Source organism: Ambystoma mexicanum, chromosome 9 (genome assembly GCF_040938575.1).
Source record: "Ambystoma mexicanum isolate Mex_15411 chromosome 9, UKY_AmexF1_1, whole genome shotgun sequence".
Lineage (NCBI taxonomy): Eukaryota > Metazoa > Chordata > Amphibia > Caudata > Ambystomatidae > Ambystoma > Ambystoma mexicanum.
The window spans coordinates 306,949,467-306,968,047 of NC_090931.1; the positions used below are offsets into that span (position 1 = coordinate 306,949,467).

At 51.2% G+C, this 18,581-nt stretch overlaps 1 protein-coding gene across 2 annotated transcripts in view; it reads left to right on the forward strand.

Annotated features, from left to right (window-relative positions):
- Positions 1 to 18,581, forward strand: part of MYO19 (myosin XIX) — an 804,019-nt gene that overhangs the window by 658,761 nt on the left and 126,677 nt on the right. For both annotated transcript variants that reach the window (XM_069614704.1, XM_069614705.1), the window contains exon 21: positions 3,754 to 3,883. In XM_069614704.1, the coding sequence (XP_069470805.1) occupies positions 3,754 to 3,883 (130 nt within the window). The remainder of the gene's footprint in view (positions 1 to 3,753; positions 3,884 to 18,581) is intronic.

Below are 18,581 nucleotides of genomic sequence, written 5' to 3' on the forward strand. Positions count from 1 at the left end.
GACCGGAGAGCCTGATGTGTAACTGGAGCCTTCTGTAGCCCTTCCTTCCAATCGCCCTGGGGACTCCGAAACAATGACCCAGACCCAGAGCCTGGTGAGGCCCACTAGACTCAAGAAGAACTTCATCTGAGCCATCCCCAGCGTTGCTGCGATACCTGGGGACTTGAGCCATTGTGCGGTGCACAGTCTTTCGAATCTCGCTGAAACTTCATGGGCATCCTGGTGGATCTCCAGAGACACGAATCGAGTCCGAAAAGTCCCCTCAACAGAGTGCTGGACTTTTGTTACGATGAGAATTCAACAGCAATTTTTTGTCTTCTTCTGTGCTCCTTGAAAAGGTGCCAAATATGCAGAACCGCATTCAGCCGCGAGGGAAACCTTGCCTAGAGCCTTCTTCATCGATCCCTGCTGCAAAGTTCCTTCTGAGATCTTGTTTTCAGTCACCACGACAAGGAATCCACTCACCGGGTATTTAGCTGCAGACCCTGAAGTCCTTCTGCTGCAAAATCTTCTTCAAGGCTGAGGTACTGTGTTGGCTTGGGTATGTACTTACCTTAAGTCTGTTAGGATATCTGTGTAGCTGTGGGGTGTTTTCTGTGATGGGGAGGCATCTCATCCAGTGCACCCAGTCCCACTGCTAGAATCCTGCTAGGGTGTCTTCTGCGAAGCCCCTGGACCCTCTTCTAACTCTAAAGTAGAGTACTCACCCGTTTGCCCAGTTTTCCTAAGGAACTATGACTTTTGCTACTAAAGAACCTATCTATTCTGACACTGCCTGTTGGTCACTAGTCCTAGTGACCTCCCTTCTGCCACTGAGAACACTCATGCTCCAAGAATAAGGGAAAGATTTTGAGGGGATTGGGCCTTTTGCCTAGAAAAGAAAATTTGTTTAAACGTTACTTACTTGTAAAGAGTTGGTTGGTAACTGTAATTCTAAGAGTGAACAGTTTCAAAAGTTCTTACTTACCTTGGATGTGTGATGCACTATTCTTAAAGGTATGGTTAACATCTTTTCTTCCTTAGAAACAGTTTTGCCAGTCTAATAGAAAGTAGATGTGAAGGTATAGTTACTCTCCTGTGATTAGGTTGTGCTTCTTACCAAAAGTGTTGGTTTCACCAGATTATTCCTGCAGGGTAATTGTATGAGTGTCCTCCAACTGTTGGTATCACCAGATTAGTCCTGATATAATAATTGTATGAGTGTCCCCCAACTGGGTCTTGCTTCCCCTGACTTACTGCCAGCCTGTCCAGAATAAGTTTGCATTAAGTTGTTGCCTACCTAGAATAACTTTGAGTCATTCAGTAAAGTGTAACATTGGGTTTTACTTTCCCTGTGCTATCTAACGCAGAGGCTGTGGTTGTAACTGTCCCTGATAAGTCATACTTCAGTTATCCTTATAGCTGGGAAAGATCTAACCTGGACTGCCTGTGAGATATAAAAATGTATATGGGTTTAAGTTACTTTGAGTTAGCTGTGTGCCTTTCCAAAAATAAGTTAAAAGAGTTACTGCTCATCTCTCTTTGTGGTTCACTGATCTCAAAAGCACCTGTAAATGAACATTACATCCTTAGGTTTTACTCACCTAGTATAACTGTGTGTTATCACAAAAGTAGTTATAGGTTTTTACTGCACCTTGAATAAGTGTTCCACTATTCACAAAAAGTGTACTGTCCAGTTTACTGATTAAGTGCTTTGTACTAAGAGTCAGTGTATAACTGGTAGGGTCTACTGCCCGTCGATTACTGAATCTAATTGTGAAAGTAACCATTGGTTTTTACTCCCCAGGAATAGGCTTGACCTATCCTGAATGTGTATGAAAAGGTTTTGACTTCCCTAGAACTACTGTTAGGTATTTCAAATAAGGTCTATACTTTGGTTTGTGTACCTTCAAGTATAGTGTTGTGTTTTTATATTGTGATTTCATATAATGTGTTAGTGCTTACTTACCCCAAGATTTATCTAGGCCTACCTGTATTTAAATAAATCCTTTATTTTTACAATACAAAGTGTTTCAGTGTTTCTTTGGATCATTTGTATTACAATTTCATTTGTACTGATTCCACAGCCCTCTCTCGCTCCTAAGATAAGCCTGGCTGCTCTGTCTACGCTACCATGTACTCAGATGGTACAGTCTTATACTAAGAATTGAGTCTTGTACTACCTCAGTTGAATGGTTTTACTAAGCCCTTTTTTGGATTTCAGAACAACTGTCCTAACAGTAGCCGTGGTGAGTGGCTACTTTGTCCAGGGGAATGGCCTTTGGCCAAGTAATGTCTGTGGCTACCACTGGCCATAACCTGCAGCCACTTTACCCCCAAAGCAGATCCACGGCAGCCCACTAGCCACTTTGCCCCATACAACGCCTTTGGCAATGCCCCAGGTCCAACCAATCCACATAAAGTAGACTCTGGGCCCAGCCACCCCAATACAGATCCATGGGCCACTGACCAGGGCCTGCATTCATTGTGCCACAGGACATGACCTTCGGCCATACCCCCCACTACCACATCTTAAGTTGCAAATGGGACAGCCAAATGGGCTGCAATATTTTCATGTGCAGGGATGTTAGGGGACCAGAGTTTGTGGATCCGATTGGGGGGAGGGATGATGGGAGTTTTATTTCCTGCCTTTTTCTGTCCATTGCGGTGTGTATTGTATTCCTCTGTGATTTCCCCTATTATATTGCACCCTTCTGGGTCTTCACCAACCAAGGAAGTTGAGCGGGTGATCCCAGAGGGGTGTAATATGCCCCAAAATAGTAACATTCCCAGTCGATTTTGCTGCAAAATTCCCAGACCAGGAAAAGGTAAGCAAACCACAATGGTGGCTTTTGTATATATTTTGCATTACCCCAACCAATCACATTATATATTTCCCTGAAAGTCTCTGAACGCAGATACCAGGAATTCAATCTGCAAACCAAACCTAAACCTAAATATCACTAATTCGTTTTGGGCCATTTTCTTCCAGATTGAAAACAAATCGCTAGTTTAATTTGCAGCAAATGTGCAAAAACACGCTTTTAGAACCAGAATGACTAACCTCAAAAAATGTTGATGGTAATTCATCCAGTGATTTGGGTTGTAGGTGTGACGAAATGTTTATCAATGTTAGATATGGGCATTTGAAACATTTTGCCCACCCCTTCAAGAAACGGCACAAAACATTATAAAACAATTCAAAGTTGTTTTATATTTATTGGGGAATGTTTTGTGCAGATTTGTTGAACAACGCAAAAGCCATAAGCTTCCCAAAATTGCCTGTTCCTGTGGGAGAGCAACTTAACCGTAACTACTAGGTCGCTATTGCTGACCCTTTATAATATATATATAAGCTACATTGTATGTAGCACTCATGCTGTGGCGGAGCTGATCATGGGCCCTTATCTACATCCTCTGGTGACTGACTAAATAGTTCAGGATTCAATCTCCACTTTGAGCTATTTCAAAAGACAAAAATTGAAAAGTTGCTGTTCTTAGTAGTGTGAAAAAGCATTACAGGTGGTACATAATGTATTCTTCTGTTGGATGTTAAGCGTGATACTGTAGACATTGTATGTCATTCAGAAATGTGTTGCTGCTTCCTAATTTAATTTTAACTGCTCAGTCCCCTGCTGTTGGAACAGGATCTAGGATCCTTGTTATTGAGATCCTACTTTATATCCAACATTTCCTCACTTAATTCACTTCAACAGATCCTGATCTTAATTCCATAGATTTTTGAGTAAGTTGTGTTATTGGGTTATTGTGCAGCTTGACCTACTTGAAGCCAGAAGAGCAGCGGTTTTCTCAGCAAAGGCGTTCTGTATTCAGTGTTGCTGGAGAAGGTACAAGCAGAAGAAAATTGCAAAGCGGGAATGGGCAGCAATTGTTATCCAAGCAGGTAATGTCAGAAATGAAGCGAAATATATTTCTGTGAAGTAACCTTGAATGAATGAGGGAACGTGTGTAGGTTAAACTGTACAGATGAACGTGTGTTTAGATGAGTCCAAGTAGAGAAATGGAACAGAATGTCTACACTAATCAAATAATGTTGGGATGAAGCCAATATGGTAGGACCTGGCTGATAGGTAATTTACAAGGGTACACTTCTGTTTAAGTTTAAGAGGATTTGTCATTGGTCTGGTGTTTTCCGGTAGGTGATGCAGCATTACAGAAGGTTATGGTGTGCAAAATTGAATATGCCTATAGGTTTGTGTTGGGGAGCTTTAACACATGTTCTGTTATCAAGGCTTCGGAGGTCAACCCGTAGTGTCCTGCAGGGTTTACTTTAGTTATTACTGACCCTCACAGTGGTAGCAGCCAAGGCTTCACTCTCAAAAGTGAACAGGGGTGGTTGTAAAGTACAGATTACACTTATAGAATCGCACAATAAACAAATGTCCATACTTTAAACAAAACCAGTGTAAATAGTCTCCCGAAAGCAGTGTTACTGCAGACCGGGTGAGTATCTAAAATGATATTTCGAGGGGATTTGGTCCTCCGACGTATTCCATATCTATGACAGTAATCACCACAGCTGTGCTGCTTCGGCAAATCTTTCGGCGTCTGCATCGATGACGACGATACGCCGTCCTCGAGGACCTCCTCCGATGGCCGACATCACCAGATGTTATAAGTAGGACGCACGACGCCCGTAGCCTCAGTTCCGTTTTCTCCGCAAACGTGTTCGCTTCGGAGATCTCGGTGCGCCTCTACTCTTTGGAGTTTCTGTTCTTTCAGTTCTTCGAACCTGTTCGTTTGTGAAGTATTATTGGGATGTCTTCCTCTTCTTCCACCCCGCGTCTGGGCTTCAAGAAGTGTGGGGACTACGGCTCCAAGATGTCGGTGACGGACTTGCACGATGCCTGCCTCTGGTGCCTCGGGGAGGCCCATGACACGGATGATTGTGTCGACTGCCAGTCGCTTACGTCCAAGGCCTTGCGGGAACGTAAGAAGAAGCTGTCGGTCGGTAAGGTGTCCAAGCCCCGGAAGGCGAGGTCCACTGGGCTTTCGACGGACGATTCGAGGGGCGTCTCTCCACGTCGTAGTCGTAAGTCTAGGGGGTCTCGGTGCCAGAGTGGGTCCCGCCACTCCTCTGCCTCTTCGAGGCACTCCCAGAAGCGCCGTCACCGGTTGACTTCCCCGTCCTCATCTGAGGACTCCGCCCGTCGGCTGGTTTCTTATCCCACCAAGCATTCGTCTCTGGAGGAATGGGCTTCCTTCGGGAAGAAAATGTTGGCGATGCTTGAATCGGAGGGCTCCTGTCCGTCCAGGTGCCGGTCCTCGACGCGCTCGAGCCTGTGTGCACCTGTGAATTCTTCGAAGAAGACGTCGACGCCGGTGGCGCCGAGGTCGTCGACGGACTCTCTCGAGGCTCCGCCTCCGAGGAAGTCGTCAACGCCATCGGCGCCCAGGCTGTCGAAGGACACGTTCGGGGCTCCGCCCTCGAGGCCTGTGTCGAAGCCGTCGATGCTGTCGGCACCACGTTCGAGGTTGACGCCGATTCACTCGACGTCGACGCCGTTTCACTCAACGCCTTTCAAGGCCGTGGTGTTGGAGGTACCCCGTGGCACGGGGGAACCCCCTAGAAAGGCTCTGGCCAAGGCAAAACATGTCTTTCTCCCTTATTCAATGCCCACTTTCCAGCCTATGGAGTATATTTCCGAGGTGGAAGAGGGTTCTAAAGATGGGTTGGTTCCGGACACGGTACCAGATGAGATTCTTTCTGGTCATAGCCAGATTGAGGACCTGTGTCAGTCACTGCATGACGCCAGTGGTCTGGACACCTCTCCGGAGGTGGAGTTCTGTAGGCCTGAGCCTGGCACCCATGTCGAGTCATTGTATCGGCGCCTTATGTCAAGGGTCACGGATTACTTGGGGTGGTCGGCGCCCCCAGTTAATTTTGTGTAGGATGACCTGACGGATATCCTCGACCAAGGTCAACCCACTGACCTGGTACTGCCATTCCATATGGCTCTGCAAAGAAGGGTGGCAGCGGCTTGGACTGCTCCGGAGAGTCTCCCGGCAGTGGCCAAGTCTTTGCCGCGGAAATACCGCCCAGCCAGTAGTGACCCCTGCTACTTGACCACGCACCCCTCTCCGGAGAGTTTGGTGGTGCAGGCGGCTACGGCCCCAGCAAAGCAGGTGTTGTATCCTACCATCCCTCCTGATAGGGACGACAAGCGTTTTGATGGCTGGGTGAAGAAAGTGTTTTCTTCAGGGGATATGGCTCTTCAGACGGCCAACTCCGTATGTGCCTTGTCACGTTTCACGCACTCTCTGTGGAACTGTATTTCCTTAGCGGCTGAACATATTCCCAAAGGGGACGAACGGGATGGTTTTCTTGCTATTATTCAGGATGGCAAGGATGCCATGTGTGGGTCCCGTTCAGTCGGGTTTGGACATGGCAGACTGTGTCAGCCGGTCCATGGCGGCGAGCACCGTAATACGCAGGTTTGCGTGGTTGAGGAAGTCAGGGTTTGCTCCTGATGTGCAAGCCAGGCTCCTCAACATGCCCTTTGATGGTGAACATCTTTTTGGCAGCAAGGCTGACGAGAGCCTTGAGCGGTTGCAGACCTCCAAAGCTGCAGCGAAGTCGTTGGGCGCTGCAGTCCGCCAACCTCCGCCTTTTCGTCCTAGGGCACAGCAATGGAGGGGAGGTTGCTTTCGTTATTACTCATCCTTTAGTAAAGCGAGAGGAGCTGCAAGTCAAAGGGGCAGCCGTAGGAGTGCCAGAGGTGGAAAACAAGGTACTCCAGGTGCCAAGGCTGCATGAGCAGTTGCCTCTTGCCGCAGCCTCTTCTGCTCAGTCATGAGGCCCATGCTTCGCCGGTTGGGGGAAGGCTCGCGCAGCATCTTGTAGAATGGCGTGCCATTACTTCACATGTATGGGTTCTGGAGATCACAGCCCACGGCTACTGTCTTCCTTTCCAGCAGAGGCCTCACGACAATCCACCAGGGAATCTATCTTTGAAGAGTCCGGATCCGCTTCTTGCGCAGGAAATTCAATCCCTGCTGGAGAAAGGCGCCATAGAGCTGGTGCCTGTAGCAGAGCGGAACAAGGGATGGTATTCCCCTTATTTTTTGATTTCGAAGAAAGACGGGGATTGAGACCCTTCATGGACTTGCGCGGTTTGAACCAACTTCTCAGGAAGGACAAGTTCAAGATGGTTACTCTCTCTCAAGTCCTCCAGGCCCTTCAACTTCAGGACTGGTTGGTGTCTCTCGACCTCAAGGACGCTTATTTTCATGTGCCGATCCATCCCAAGCACAAGAAGTACCTGAGGTTCGCTGTTGGCGACTTGCACTTTCAGTTTCGGGTCCTGCCGTTCGGATTGACCTCCGCTCCGAGGATTTTCACCAAGCGCATGATGGTGGTGGCAGCGTATCTCAGCTGTATCTCAGGAAAGGGGGGATTCACGTCTACCCCTACCTGGACGATTGGTTAATCAGGGCGTGCTCTCCCAAGCAAGTCCTGGATCATCTGTCCGTCATCTGCCACTCCCTTCACAAGCTGGGCTTCTCCCTCAACTTAAAGTAGTCCCACTTGACGCCAACTCAGCGGCTCCAGTAAGTCGGAACAGTGCTCGACACGTCCCTGGGGCAGGGTTTTCCTCCCCAGGTGACGGCTCATCCCATTCAGCAGATGGTGCACAAGTTTCAACATGCCCAGTGTCTCCAAGCGTTCGAGATCTTGAGGTTGCTCGGCCTCATGGCATCCTGCATTCTTGTGGTGCCAGAGGCCAGGTCGCGGATGAGATCTCTGCATTGGGCTCTCAAGCTCCAGTGGTCTCAGTCCTCCGGCAGGATGTCGGACCCCGTTCAGGTGCCGCCCTCGGTCGCCCAGGATCTTCTGTGGTGGGCCGACGAAGGCACTCTGATGAGGGGGGCTCTGTTTTGGCTACCCTGGCCGGAGGTGATGATCGTGACGGACGCATCACTCATGGGATGGGAAGCTCATGCCAACGAGTTGACAGTCAGCGGTCGTTGGTCTCCGTCGGAGTCCAGGCTCCATATCAATCTGTTGGAGCTGAGGGCCATCAGGCTTGCCTTTAAGGCTTTTCTGCCGACTGTGCGAGGAAAGAATGTCCTGATTCTGACGGACAACATTGTGGCCATGCACTACCTCAACAGAAAGGGGGGGGCAGGGTCACTTCCTCTGTGCAGGGAGGCGATGCAGCTCTGGTTCTGGGCCATCCAGCAGGAAATTCCGATCTCGGCTGTTCATCTGGCCGGAGACGAAAATGAGATGGCGGACGCTCTGAGCAGGCAGAGGACGATCTCTCACGAGTGGGGGCTGGCTCAGGGGTATCTCCTGGAGATCTTCGCCCTTTGGGGGACCCCTCAAGTGGATCTCTTCACCTCCAGTGTCAATCGGAAGTGCGAAAGGTTCTGCTCGCGGGAATTTCCTCAGAGGAGCCTTAGGGGACGCGTTCGTGGTGCAGTGGTCATCCCGCTGCTGTACGCGTTTCCTCCAGTCCCCGTCATTCCGCAAGTGCTGCGGAGGTTACGGAGGTTAGGTTCCCGGATGATCATCATTGCTCCGGCATGGGCACGGAGGACGTGGTACCCGGACCTTCTGGACTTGTCCATCTGCCCTCCACGTCGTCTTCCCTACCGAGACTATCTGCTCTCACGGGACGGGGGTCAGGTTCTCCATCCAGAGGTCAGATCCCTCAACCTTCATGCTTGGCTTCTGAAAGGTTGAGGAATAAGGATTGGGACTTCCCTGAAGACGTGAGGGAGACGTTGCTTTCAGCCAGACGGCCGGCAACAAAGTCCCTGTGCCGTTGGAGAAAGTTCTGCGACTGGTGCAGGGTTAAGAATGTGGATCCTTTTTCATGTGACATTCCTGTCGTTCTGTCTTTTTTGCTTTCTTTGGCCCACAAGGGCCTGCAAGTGGGTACCATTAAAGGTTACCTGGCGGCGCTGTCTATATTTAAACGCGCTCGCCTGAGGAGTGTTCTTATTTTAAAATCCCTTTAATTTCTCAGTTTCTGAACGGGCTCACTAATGTGTTCCCTCCGTCACGTTTGCGGGTGCCTGGTTGAGATCTGAACCTTGTTCTCAAGTTTCTAATGGGTGCTCCCTTTGAGCCTTTGCATTCTTGTCCTTTGAGACTGTTAACCCTTAAAACTGTGTTTTTAGTTGCGGTCACTTCCGCTTGCAGAGTGAGTGAGTTACAGGCACTTTCTGGTAAGCCACCCTTCACTGTGTTTCATAAGGACAGGGTTGTCCTTAGAGTTCATCCTTCCTTCCTTTCTTCCAAAGGTGGTGTCGGAATTTCATTTAAGCCAGAAGGTTATTCTTCCGGCATTTTATCCTCCTCCACATCCTGGTAAGGAAGAGGAGAGGCGCCATAGGCTGGAACCTAAGAGAGCTTTAAGCTTCTAGATTTCACGCATGTCCCGGGCCAGAGTGGACGATCAACTCTTTATTGGTTACGCTGGAAGGCGTTTGGGACAAGCTGTTACTAAGCAGACTTTGTCTCGATGGATCATCTTGGCAATTTCCAAATGTTACCGCTTGGCGGGTAAGGACCCTCCAGTAGGCTTACGGGCCCATTCTACCAGGGGTATGGCTGCCTCTACTGCCCTGCAGAGGGGTGTTCCTATTCGTAACATCTGTGATGCAGCCACCTGGGCTTCGGTCCATTCTTTTGTACGTCACTACTCCCTCGATTCTATCCGGGGGCAGGATCTGGCCTTTGGCACGGCGGTCCTTTACTCTGCAATTTGATTGGGCATTCTAAATTTGTATATTCTAAATTCTTTTCCCACCTCCTTACGTTGGTACTGCTTTGGGAGTCTGTCATAGATATGGAATACGTCGGAGGACCCAATCCCCTCGAAGAACAAGTTACTTTCTTACCTGGTAACGTTCTTTCGATGGGATGGTCCGACGACGTATTCCATATCGCTCCCTCCCTGCCTACCCCGCTACAGAGTTTCTTATGCGATTGCAGCTTACATTTCCGCAAGGCTTTCTGTGGTCATACTGGCAGAAGATTGATGCCACACGTTCTAGGAAAAAACTACAACTGAGGCTACGGGCGTCGTGCGTCCTACTTATAACATCTGGTGCCGTCGGAGGAGGTCTTCGAGGACGGCGTATCGACGTCATCGACGCAGGACGCAGACGCCGAAAGATTTTCCGAAGCAGCACAGCTGTGGTGATTACTGTCATAGATATGGAATACCTCGTCAGACCATCCCATCGAAAGAACGTTACCAGGTAAGAAAGTAACTTGTTCTTTACCACCGGGATCTGGAAGTGTTGGGGGCGGGGGGTTCACTTTGTCTATGTAACACCTCAGAAATAGGACTTTCATTACATGTGCACATTTGCAGCGGAAAGTCCCACGTGACTGGTACACGCAAGCAAGGCTGTCCAGTGGTTCATTCACAAGGTGTTGACCTTTTAGAACCATGCAAGACTTGTCCAGCATTCACCCCAATTTATTTAGATTTGGGGAAATAAAATCTCTTTTGACTGATAAGTTACAAGTACAGTGAATGTCTGTCTACGTAGTTTGCACAAATGAGTTGTGTCTTTCTGAAGGAATGGGTTACAATTTCAAAATGTCTTCATATTTCATTGCACTGTGCCAACTGTGGGAAATCTGAGGCTGTTCTCACATTTAACCCACTTAAGACCCCAATCAGTTAACGAAGAGAAGGGCGGGATTGCCAGATTCTGACCCCGGGAATGAGTCTGCAAAGGGGTACTACTAGGCTAGAGGGTCCTTGAAGAAACTAAGTGGGATGCCCAAGGGAGAGACATGGTATCCCCCCCTTTACTAATCCCGATCTATCCTACCTCCCCTCTACCATCATAGGATATTGCCACGCATGTCCTGCCCTACGCCAAGACCTTCCGTCAAACACTCACACTCGGAGGAAAGTAGAGGAATGTAAAATCGCAGGGCAGCAAGCCGCTTTTTCTAACTAGAACACAGACTTATCCTCCCGTCCCTTTAATCTTTAAACTACTGTGAGAACCAATCTTTTCCTTCTCTGTTAACCTCATTTGCTGGGGATACCAGAGTGAAAGAACTAGAACCACCTTCCTGTCATAAGGCATACCATCTTCATTTCCCTAAGTACCATCTAAGTACTGTGACGAATAAGAGGGAGTCAGGAAGAATGCAGACTTCCTATGTGAAACACCACTACGGTACCGGGACGAAGAAGACTCAATCAGAGGCACACCAACATTCTCAACGGACATGTCCCCTTTACAAAGCCAGGCAAGGTCATGCAATTGAAATCAGGTATGCCCACCTGCAGCCTGTTGAACGCTCAGTAAAGTATAAAAAGCACTCAGCACTCGGTTGTTTGAACAAGTTGGGAGGAGAGCTGTGGCTGCCCAAGACCAGCTGGGGAAATCCAGGAAGCTGAGGGCTTGCACGAGGGAGCCAGAAGCCTGCCACTCCAGTTGCGGAAAAGGGTGTGGAAAAGGGAACCGGGAGGATTGCTAATCCATTTGTATGTGATTGCCAAGTGCTCATTAGCCTGGGCCGAGTCAGACGCAGGAATATTGGAGGGGCTGGTGGGAAGGCCCTGTCCTCAGACTACAAGGACGCTGTTAGTAAAAGAAAAGAAACTCACCCGGAGAGGCAAGGGATGTGAAAGCCTGGTGTTTTTGAGGAAGTTAGAATGTTATCGCTCGACCGTGTATAGTGAAAGATGCGTCGGGTGAAACTGACAAAGGGGATTCGGCTGATACAAAGTAACAGAGTGGTTGCGTGCAGGAGTGCACATTGTCGAAAGACTCTTTAACTGAATAGGAAGCTCCTATGAAAAGTGGAGCCGTGCGCAGCACTAAAGACGGAGGAAAATAGAGATCTGAAAAGTGGGAGCTGTGCAAAAACCGAAGTAGGAGCAAAATTCCTGAAAGTAAAAGAAAAAGAGACTTCGAGGGGATTGGGTCCTCCGACGTATTCCATATCTATGACAGGTAATGTCCACAGCTGTGCTGCTTCGGAAAATCTTGGGCGTCTGCGTCCTGCGTCGATGACGTCGATGCGCCATCCCCGACGCCATCCCTGAGGACCTCCTCCGACGGTCGACGTCACCCGATGTGATAAGTAGGACGCATGACGCCCATAGCCTCAGTTCCGTTTTTTCCGCAAACGTGTTCGCTTCGTGAATCTCGGTACGCCTCGACTCGTTGGAGTTACTGTTTTCTTTCTCGGTTCTTTGAACCTGTTCGGTTTGTTTGTGGCGATGTCTTTTTCATCTTCGACCCGGCGTCCGGGCTTCAAGAACTGCGGGGACTGTGGGTCCACGATGTCGGTACACGGACTCGCACGACGCCTGCCTCTGGTGCCTCGGGGAGGCCCACGATACGGACGACTGTGTCGACTGCCAGTCGCTCACTGCGAAGGCCTTGCGAGAACGCAAGAAGAAACTGTAACGGTAGGTCGGGTGTCTAAGCCCCGGAAATCGAGGTCTGCGGGTCTTTCGACCAATGACTCAAGGGGTGAGACTCTGCGTCGTCGTCGGAAGTCCGGTGGGTCTCCTTCCAGGAGTCGGTCTCGCCACTCCTCTGCCTCTTCTAGGCATTCCAGGAAGCGCCAGCATAGGTCGCCTTCCCCGTCCTCTTCCGAGGACTCTGCCCGTCGGCGGGTCGCTTATCCTTCCATGCAAGCGACACCGGAGGAATGGGCTTCCTTCGGGAAGCAGATGATAGCGATTCTGGAATCGCAGGCACCGGTCCGTCTGCGCCTCCGAGTGGGGTCGGTCGGCACCGGTCGAGAGACACCGCCCGTGCGCCTTTGGGCTCGGGTGGTCGGCACGGCTCGCGGGAGAGGTCCCGCTCGGACAAGGGTAGCCGTTCTCGCCATGCCCGTTCCAGGTCCCGGTCCTCGACGCGCTCGAGACCGCGTGATCCTGTGCCGTCTTCGAAGAACACGTCGACGCTTGTGGCGCCGAGGTCGTCGACGATTACTCTCGAGTTTCCGTCTTCGAGGGGGTCGTCGACGCCGTAGGCGCCCAGGCTGTCGAGAGACTCGCTCGGAGCTCCGGCTTCGAGGACTGTGTCGACGCCGCCAATGCTGGAGGCGTTGCAGCTGACGTTGACGCCGATTCGCTTGACGTCGACGCCTTTTCTGTCGATGCTGGTGCCGACTCGCTCGGTGCCCTCAACGTCTTTTCTGTCGACGCCGGTGCCCTCGACGCCTTTCGGGGCGGTGGTGTCATAAGGGCCCCGTGGCACAGAGTTTGCCCCTAGAAAGGCTATGGCTAAGGTCCGGCACTGCTTTGGTCCGCAGAGGTCTTCCTCTCCCCGCCTGGAGTATATTTCAGAGGGTGATGAAGGCTCTGATGGCGGTCTGGTTCCGGTTCCGGTTGTGGTTCCGGATGAACTTATCTCGGGCCATAGTCAGTTTGATGACCTGAGGCAGTCACTGCATGATGCCAGTGGATTGGACACCTCTCCGGAGGTGGAGTTTTGTCGGCCGGAGCCTGGCACTCATGCCGATTCGTCATATTGGCGCCTTATGTCTCGGGTTACCGAGTGCTTGGGTTGGGCGGCTCCCCCAGGGGAGTTCGTTCAGGATGATCTCACGGACATCCTTGATCTCGGTCCACCCACTGACCCAGTTTTGCCTTTTCATATGGCTTTGCAGAGAAGGGTGGCGGCGGCTTGGAGTGCTCCGGAGAGTCTCCCGGCAGTGGGCAAGTCTTTGTCTCAAAAATACCATCCAGCTAGTAGCGACCCCTGCTACTTGTCTAGGCACCCCACCCCGGAGAGTTTGGTGGTGCAGGCGGCTACGGGCCCGGCAAAGCAGGCGTCGTATCCTACCATCCCTCCGGATAGGGACGACAAACGTTTTGACAGCTGGACGAAGAAAGTGTTTTCTTCTGGGGGTATGGCGCTTCAGGCGGCCAACTCCATATGTGCCTTGTCTCGTTTCACGCACACTCTGTGGAACTGTGTTGCATTAGCGGCTGATCATATTCCCGAAGGGGACGAACGGGATGGTTTCCTTGCTATGGTTCAGGATGGCAAGGATGCCATGTGTGAGGCCGGTCAGTCGGGTTTGGACTTGGCGGATTGTGTCAGCCGGTCCATGGCGGCGAGCACCGTAATGCGCAGGTTTGCGTGGTTGAGGAAGTCAGGGTTCGCTCCTGATGTGCAGTCCCGGCTCCTCAACATGCCCTTTGACGGTGAACACCTTTTTGGAAGCAAGGCTGACGAGAGCCTTGAGAGGTTGAAGACCTCCAAAGCTGCAGCGAAGTCGTTGGGCGCTGCAGTTCGACAACCTCCGCCTTTTCGTCCTAGGGGACAGCAATGGAGTGGGGAGGTTCCTTTCGCTATTACTCGTCTTTCAGTAAAGCGAGAGGAGCTAGCAGTCAAAGAGGCCATCGTAAGAGTGCCAGAGGTGGAAACAAAGGTACTCGAGGTGCCAAGGCCGCTCGGGCAGTTGCCTCTGCCCTCAGGCAACGCCGCAGCCGCTACCACTCAGTCATGAGGCCAGGTCCCATGGTTCGCCGGTTGGGGGAAGGCTGGCGCAGCATCTTGTAGAGTGGCAAGCCATTACTTCAGATGTGTGGGTTCTGGAGATCATAACCCACGGCTACTGTCTTCCTTTTCGGCAGAGGCCTCACGCCAATCCACCAGGGAACCTCTCTTTGAAGAGTCCGGATCCGCTCCTTGCGCAGGAAATTCAAGCCCTGCTGGAGAAAGGCGCCATAGAACTGGTGCCCGTAGCGGAGAGGAAAAAGGGATGGTATTCCCCTTATTTTTTGATTTCAAAGAAAGACGGGGGATTGAGACCCATCATGGACTTGCGCGGTTTGAACAAACTCCTCAGGAAGGACAAGTTCAAGATGGTGACTCTTTCTCAAGTCCTCCAGGCCCTTCAACTTCAGGACTGGTTGGTGTCTCTCGACCTCAAGGATGCTTACTACCATGTGCCGATCCATCCCAAGCACAAGAAGTACCTGAGGTTCGCGGTTGGCGACTCGCACTTTCAGTCTCGGGTCCTGCCGTTCGGATTGACCTCCGCCCGAGGGTTTTCACCAAGCTCATGGTGGTGGTGGCAGCGCATCTCAGGAAAGGGGGGATTCATGTCTACCCCTACCTGGACGATTGGTTGATCAGGGGAAGCTCTCCCGAGCAAGTCCTGGATCATCTGTCCGTCACCTGCCACTCCCTTCACAGGCTGGGCTTCTCCCTCAATTTAAAGAAGTCCCATTTGACACCAACGCAGCGGCTCCAGTACATCGGAGCAGTGCTCGACACGTCCCTGGGGCAGTGTTTTTCTCCTCAGGTGAGGGCTCTTCACATTCAGCAGATGGTGCACAAGTTCCAGTTTGCCCAGACTCTCCCAGCGTCCGAGTTCTTGAGACTGCTCGGCCTCATGGCATCCTGCATTCTTCTGGTGCCAGAGGCTCGTCTGCGGATGAGATCTTTGCAGTGGGCGCTCAAGCTCCAGTGGTCTCAGTCCTCCGGCAGGCTGTCGGACCCTGTTCAGGTGCCGCCCTCGGTAGCCCGGGACCTTCTGTGGTGGGCCGTCGAGGGCAATCTGATGAAGGGTGCCTCATTTTGGCTGCCCTGGCCGGAGGTGACGATAGTGACGGACGCATCCCTCACGGGATGGGGAGCTCATGCCAACGAGCTGACAGTCAGCGGTCGTTGGTCTCTGTCGGAGTCCAGACTCCATATCAATCTGTTGGAGCTGAGGGCCGTCAGGCTAGCCCTGAAGGCTTTTCTGCCGACTGTGCGCGGGAAGAGTGTCCTGATTCTGACGGACAACACGGTGGCCATGCACTACCTCAACAAAAAGGGGGGGCAGGGTCACTTCCGCTGTGCAGGGAGGCGATGCAGCTCGAGCTCTGGGCCATCCAGCAGGAAGTTTCGATCTCGGCAGTTCATCTGGCCGGAGACGACAACGAGACGGCGGACGCTCTGAGCAGGCAGAGCACGATCTCTCACGAGTGGGAGCTGGCTCAGGAGATTCTCCTGGAGATCCTCGCCCTTTGGGGGACCCCTCAAGAGGATCTCTTCGCCTCCAGTGTCAACTGGAAGTGCGAAAGGTTTTGCTCGCGGGAATTTCCTCCAAAAGGAGCCTTAGGAGACGCGTTCGTGGTGGAGTGGTCATTCCCACTGCTGTATGCGTTTCCTCCAGTCCCCGTCATCCCGCAAGTGTTGCGCAGGTTACGGAGGTTCAGTTCCCGGATGATCCTCATTGCTCCGGCGTGGGCCCGGAGGACGTGGTACCCGGACCTTCTAGACTTGTCCATCTGCCCTCCACGTCGTCTTCCCTACCGAGACGATCTGCTCTCACGAGAGGGGAGTCAGGTTCTCCATCCAGAGGTCAGATCCCTCAATCTTCACGCTTGGCTTCTGAAAGGTTGAGGTATAAGGATTGGGACCTCCCTGAAGACGTGATGGAGGTTTTGCTCTCGGCCAGGTGGCCGGCAACTAAGTCTCTGTACCGTTGCCGTTGGAGAAAGTTCTGCGACTGGTGCAGAGTTCAGAATGTGGATCCTTTTGAATGCGACATTCCCATGGTTTTGTCTTTTTTGCTTTCTTTGGCCCACTGTCATGATCTCTGCTTCCAAAAGATCAGGACTTGCCCGACTCCCTTGGAAGCAGACCCATAACCCCGGTTCCGAGTGCCAGCCAGTCCCAATTGGGACCTTTTGGACCCTGTCCTGGCGCCAGTGGCACCAGGCTCATAAAGATGCCCAGTCCCAGCGCTGGAAGCGCCGGGCTCATAATGCTTGGGTGGACTTACCTGCAGCAGACCATGCTGCTTACTTACCTGCCAGTTGAACCCCTGATCCTCTTCTGTTTGGGACTACTTTTCCTGTTGGGTGGGGCAGGAGCCACTCCCTAGGTTCAGAACACTGGAACTCTTCTGGAAAGCAGGAACTCTTTTCTTACCTAGGCGTGGCTGTGGAAGGAGACACCTAAGCACTTCAGGAGGCTATTTAAACCACACCCGATGGATGAATCTTGCTTTGTGTTATTCTGCATTCTCTGCAGCAGAACGCTCATCGTGTCTTCTGCTTCTGATCCTGGGCCTAAGGGAACAAAGGCTTACCATCCTGGAATCCAGTCTTCAGCAGCACCTGTAAAGACAAAGAAAGAACAGGTTAGCACTACGGTCTTCAGTGGCAGCGCATCTCTTACCTGGTCCATCGGCTGTCACCAACGCCTCGCGCTGCATTCCGGCATCTGAAAGACAAAGGCTTACCTACTCTTCGCATGCTCCGGAGGTCTTCGCACTGCATTCCGGCATCTGAAAGACAAAAGCTTACCAGCTCTTCGCACGCTCCGGAGGCCTTCGGCGCTGCATCCCGCATCTGAAAGACAAAAGAAGGTGCGTTTAAAGACATTGGGCAACTTTATTACTCACGTGCCATTACTCCTTCCAACGCCGAATCCAGTGGGTATTCCAGCACCCTTCAGCTTCTCTAAAGCTCCAAACTTGTACCTGCTAGATAAAAGGGACAGTTAGTGCGCATCGTGAAGCAGGCTACAAGCGCTTACTTACGTGCTTCCAGGCGCTTCTATTCCTCACGCGGGTTCGATCCTCAACTCTCATCAGCCCGCCATCCGCCATCGCCGGAACCCTGCAAAACAAGAGATATCATTACAAAAGACTTTTAAGACATTTGAAGTGCCCAGAACTTACCGTTCGTGCAGTTAACGACGGACAGCAGTCCTCTGAGGTCAAGAGGCCTGCACCCTTATCCAGTGAAGAAACTGGTTACGGCACCCTGCCCCGAGGCAGATGGAGAGCTCGGCGTTCACTTACCTAAGGTGAGGGCGTTAACCTTTGGGGTTCTACAGGAGAAGAGAAAGGGAAGAGGAGAGAGGCACCCAATAACCCCAGTTCATTAATCCCATATTTTCTATCTGCAGACATCTTACTCTTCGAGTCAGACATACAGTGCACAGAGGTCCAGCCCAAAGAGCCAACCGTGTGTTACACATCACCTTTGAAGATACGGCATTCACCCAGTCAAGACCGGCGCCTCTGCGGGAATCAGGTGAGCGTTACACCCACAGGGGCTTGCAAGTGGGGACCATTAAAGGTTACCTGGCGGCGCTGTCCATATTTAAGCGCTCGTCTGAAGAGTGTTCCTATTTTAAGATTCCTTTAATTTCACAGTTTTTGAAAGGACTCACTAATGTGTTCCCGCAGTCACTTTTTTTGGTGCCAGGTTGGGATTTGAACCTTGTTAAGTTTCTTATGGGTGCTCTGTTTGAGCCTTTACATTCTTGCCCTTTGAGGCTGTTAACTCTGAAAACTGTGTTTTTAGTTGCGGTTACTTCCGCTTGCAGAGTGAGTGAGTTACAGGCACTTTCAGTTAAGCCACCCTTCACTGTATTTCACAAGGACAGGGTTGTCCTTAGAGTTCGTCCTTCTTTTCTTCCGAAGGTGGTTTCGGAATTTCATTTGAGTCAGAAGGTTGTTCTTCCAGCGTTCTATCCTCCTCCACATCCTGGTAAGGAAGAGGAGAGGCTCCATAGGCTTGTTCCTAGGAGAGTGTTGAGCTTTTATATCTTGCGCATGTCCCGGGTCAGAGTGGACGATCAACTTTTCATTGGTTACGCTGGAAAGCGTTTGGGACAAGCTG